Genomic DNA, 4,959 nt, shown 5'->3' with positions numbered 1-4,959 from the left:
CAACCAGTTTCTTCTCTTCTTAGAACTGGATTTCAAGCAGAAACAAGTGTATTCAATGGACACTACTTTCATATTAGAAACCTAATAACAGTGTCTTCAACATTAACTGGACACCATCCTAACCCACAAATGGTCTTCCAAATATCTTCTTTCGTTTCGTTTTACTTTCTTGCCACCTAAAACCCATCCTTTTCACAAATCTCACACTCATTTACCAGCAATTCATCGAAAATAATGACCTGCCTATTGGTTTCCATCTATAAATAGCTTTATCTGCCATGCAAAGTTTCTCAATCTTCTCCCAAGCAATAGCAAACAACCAGCTAAGTCAACATATATCATAATGAAAGGGATTCGCTCCATTCTTATTGCTTTTGGCCTATTTGCTTTTGCTTGCTCATCGGCCTCAGCATATGACCCCAGTCCTCTCCAGGACTTTTGTGTAGCTATCAAGGACATCAAGAATGGCGGTACGTATTCAAGACTTTGTGTTAATGTTCATCCTCATGATGTTAATAAAGCATGAGCTGAACAACATTACGTTTCAATGTTCTAATATAACTTTTTAACATTTCTTCATTGCAGTGTTTGTAAATGGTAAATTTTGCAAAGACCCAAAGCTTGCAGTTGCAGAAGATTTCTTCTTTTCAGGCCTAAACAGGCCGAGGAACACATCAAATCCAGATGGATCAAATGTCACTATGATCAATGTAGATATAATACCAGGACTTAACACTCTTGGTTTAACTCTGGTTCGAGTCGACTATGCACCTTATGGTGTCAACCCTCCTCACACTCACCCTCGGGGATCCGAGATCCTACTTGTTGTCGAAGGCACACTTTATGCCGGCTTCGTTACGGCGGACCCAGACAACCGTCTCTTCACTAAAATCCTAAACCCTGGAGATGCTTTTGTTTTCCCCTTTGGTTTGATTCATTTCCAGTTCAACATAGGAAAAACTGCGGCGGTTGCCTTTGCTGTTCTCAGCAGCCAAAATGCTGGGCGTATCACCATAGCTGACGCAGTGTTTGGCTCAAACCCACCGATCAACCCAGATGTTTTGGCCAAGGCGTTCCAGTTGAACAAGAATGTGGTTAAGTATCTTCAGTCTCGGTTCTAATGGGATTAACAACTACTTTAAGAGCCAAATCAAAACCCCAAAAGTTTGTTTGCTTGTTTGAAACAATGTTTGCATGCACTTTTCTAAACCAAGTCATACTATTCTGCTAAGTATCATGTAATAAACAGAGAGGTTTAAATTTACTTCTCCAGTCTCCTCTCTTGACATTATCCTTTCAGATATAAGACCAGAATTTGTAATGCTCTCGGATTTAAATTACGACCACAATCAAGGGCACCAATGCATATGTAGTTCATGTTGTTATTGTTGTATTTATGTCATGCTAGCCCTACTTGCTTGTATTCCTTGTTAGTTGGATTTGAATGCAAATGTTGGAATTTCTTCATCTTGAGTTACGATGAGATAACAAATTGATCAAGAAATTGCTTGAAATATATATTTTTAAAATAATAAGTTGGATGAGATCCATCTATATATCTCAAAGTGAAATCAAATTGGAATGAAGGGTTGAGCCAATTATATAAAAATTAATGAAATGTGTGACTCATATTTTTTTCTTAAATAATTTAAATTCAAATTTTTTTAACTCTACCGAATAATTTTTCAAAAAAAAAATTATAAATTTGATGATAAAATTTAGTTTGGGGTGTGTTTGGTTATTTTTAATATTCGATTGGGTTTTCTAAAAATCGGAATGCACTTAAAGTATTTAGAAAAAAAAAACCTTCAATTAGTTTTTCTTTCCCGATTAGTTTATTGGATTCGTGTAAACTCTTTCGTAATTTCATTATCTTTTCCTTTAAATTTAAAGAATCCATTGACAGGAGCTTTCAAATTTAACGATTTAAAAGTTTACCAATTAGAATGTTTGAAGATATAATCTTTAACAACAAATATTTTTTTTTGATGAATGATGAAATTCATTAATTCAAGAATGCAGTTAAATTGCTATAAAGGGAAAAAAAACAATGTACAGTGTTATACAAACAAATTAACGAATGATACCCCAAGCACAAAGTGAAGCATTAACAGGACCAGTTCTATTGATTGGTCTTCCTCCTAAGCGAGCCCGCACAGTCTCTTTAATCTGCACCAAGACAGTATCTTCAGTCTAGAAAGATAAACCAAAATACATCTTGTTCCTCTGTCTCCATATCACATACAAATATGCACTCCAAGCAAGCTTGAGTATAGCAACAAGCGAGGACTTTCCTTTAAGTTTCAATATCGTCTAAGCTAACTCTTACCTCCAAATTCTCACAGCCCTATGAATGGAGCAAAGGCGCAAAACTGATTGCCACACCTTCCTTGAAAAATTGCACTCAAAGAAAATGTGATCACATCTCTCTGTAGCATCCATACAGAAAAAGCAACAAGTATCAACCGAAATCCCAAAAGCAAGCAAATGATCTCGAGTTGGGAGTTCATTAAGAATGACCATCCAAGCAATAAGAGAATGTTTGGGAATATGTAAAGGGAACCATAACAAATGGTTTCATTCCACCTTCATACCACGAGTTCTAATTGCCTCCCATAGTTGAGAAGTACTCACTTTAGCATTAGCAAATTGTTGAGAAGTGACAGCAACCAAAGGCTTCAACTTAAGCATCCTTTGCTAATTCCAGCTACTCATTGAAGTAGGAGCCACATCCAGAAAACTCCTACCCTTTAACTGTAATAGCCCGATTTTAGGCCTATCGGAACAGTGGTTTCGGGACCACAAATCCGACGAAAAAAAAATGTAATGGCCTGAATTTTCAGAGGTGTCGGAACGGTGATTCGAGATCACTAAATTCGACAAATGGGTAGAAAATATTATTAATTTAGTAAGTATAAGTTAAATGTGAAGTTAGGAAAATTTTTGAAATAGTGAATAGTGCACTAGAAATAAATATTAAAATAATTAGAATCGAAATGAGATATCAAGACCTCAGGGATTTTAAACCGAGCCATAAATATTTTTATAAATATTTATGGAGTGTTAAAAAGTTAGTATTAAAGTTTCGTTAAGAAATTTTAAAGTTCCGATAATTAATTGAACAAAAAGGACTAATTGTAACAAATGCAAAATTTTGGGAAATGATTAAATAGCTTAAATGATAAAAGGAAGAGGGATTAAAAGGAAAATAGACCCAAGGTCTATTTGGGCTGGACGGCAAAGGCATGAAATCAGCAAGAAAGTAAGAAGAATTAAAGGCAAAATTGGAATATTGCAAAATTTGCTTAATAAAGTTAGGACCAAAGTGGAATTATCTAGATTTCTCTTCATTTTTCTGAATTTTCATCAGCTAAAAACACCATGGAAGGGCTTCTTCAAGCTGGTTCTTCATATTTTTATTACAAGTAAGTTCAATTCTTGATTATTTCTTGAAATTTTTGTATTTTTATGACTTTTACAACTAGGCCCACTTGTTAAATTCATTAGTTTTTGATTTTATGAAAGAATTTGAAAGTTGATATGAATATGTGCTGGAATTATATGATGATTCAACATGAAATTAGAGCTTTAAATTGTTCATATGCTGATTTTATTGAAAGAATTGAATAGGAAGTGAATGTTTGGGACCTAATAGTAAAAGAGCTTGAAGATAGAGTTATATGTGGAAATTCTGAATTTCAATAGTTGTGTAACAACTTATAATGTTTAGGTAAAGTATTAATTGAGAAAATTAGATTAATTGAGGGGTTAATTGAGAAAGGACCGAATTGTATAAACTGTAAAATTTGGGGCAAAATGGAAATCAACATTTTACACAAAAGCAGTTTTGGACAGCAGCAGTAGTGTAACTTTGAAAAATCACAAAAATTTTTAGAGATTGAATTATAGGATTAATAAAATATTAAACTAAAGCTTATTGAGTCTAGTTTTTTATAAAAGAAACGGTGTGAGCAATGGAATTGTAAATCATGAGATATAATAGATTTTGTGAGACAATGTCAGAATGAATTCGGGTTCCCCTGTTCTGACTTTGGAAAATCATTAAAAATTGTACAAAAATGATTATGAGTTATAATTTATATGGCTAGAATCCTTAATGAGTCAATTTTTAGAAGAAACAAACGAAAACATCATCCGAACTCTGTACAATGAGATAAATAATTTTTAGTGAAGAGTGGTCGGAACTGTTAGACAGCGAAACAGGGGAAACTTAAAGAATAAACTGTACTATTTGGCTGAACCAAAAATTCTAAAAATTTTATGGTATGAAGATATGTGAGTCTAGTTTCAGGAAAAATTAACGGATCTTAATTTGGAGCTCTGTAGCTCCAGATAAAAATAATTTAGTGACTCTGACTCGGATAAACAGTTTTGAATATACATGTGAGTGAATAGTGAAATTATAGCTAATGTTGTTTAAGTGTGTTATACACATTAAGGATGTGGAATGGAGAGGAGGCGGAGGAAAATTGGGAAATATATGAATGATTTGTGTATAATTGGTCATATGCTTGATTTTAATTGATAAACGATGAAATAGAAATGATGCTTATATTTGTGCATTATTGGTCATGGTTTAAGCTCATGTGTGAAAATAAAAGTTTCATAGTATGTGTGTATGGTATATTCGGTATATGATTTGGCATGAAATAATGTCATGAATGGTTTATGAATTAACACATGTTGGTAAGCCTGATACATGAATAAATGTTGTGCTCATCCATGCTTATAATGCTTATGCTATACGTGTATTTGGCTAACATATTTGGTGTATATGCTTAGACTTTGGCCAAGTAGTGGCTAGATTATGCCACGTTAAATTTATAAGTTATGCATTGAAATGGTTTATCGTGTGGTTAGTTCCAAAAAAGAGTTATGTTTAAATACACTAGCTTGCAACTATGGTTGAATGATATGCTTATATCTTGTGTGATGTGC

The 4,959-nt window shown here is 33.6% G+C and overlaps 1 protein-coding gene across 1 annotated transcript; it reads left to right on the top strand.

The window, feature by feature from the left end:
* Positions 1 to 298: 298 nt before the first annotated feature.
* LOC107932042 (germin-like protein subfamily 1 member 14) lies at positions 299 to 1,467 on the top strand. The gene is made up of 2 exons (XM_016863982.2): positions 299 to 470; positions 586 to 1,467. Exons 1-2 carry the CDS (start codon positions 344 to 346, stop codon positions 1,119 to 1,121), a joined length of 663 nt encoding a protein of 220 aa, XP_016719471.1. The 5' UTR covers positions 299 to 343; the 3' UTR covers positions 1,122 to 1,467.
* The last annotated feature ends 3,492 nt before the right edge of the window (positions 1,468 to 4,959 follow it).

The sequence above is a fragment of the Gossypium hirsutum genome, chromosome D13 (assembly GCF_007990345.1).
Source record: "Gossypium hirsutum isolate 1008001.06 chromosome D13, Gossypium_hirsutum_v2.1, whole genome shotgun sequence".
Lineage (NCBI taxonomy): Eukaryota > Viridiplantae > Streptophyta > Magnoliopsida > Malvales > Malvaceae > Gossypium > Gossypium hirsutum.
The sequence above is the reverse complement of the archived record's forward strand: the minus strand, read 5'-3'. Positions and strand labels throughout refer to the sequence as shown.

What these genes read in the sequence shown, in the direction of transcription:
- LOC107932042 (XM_016863982.2), top strand. Translation starts at nt 344, where the DNA reads ATGAAAGGGATTCGCTCCATTCTTATTGCTTTTGGCCTATTTGCTTTT. An exon ending in CAAGGACATCAAGAATGGCG is followed by an intron (nt 471 to 585) that starts GTACGTATTCAA and finishes TCTTCATTGCAG; the next exon opens with TGTTTGTAAATGGTAAATTT.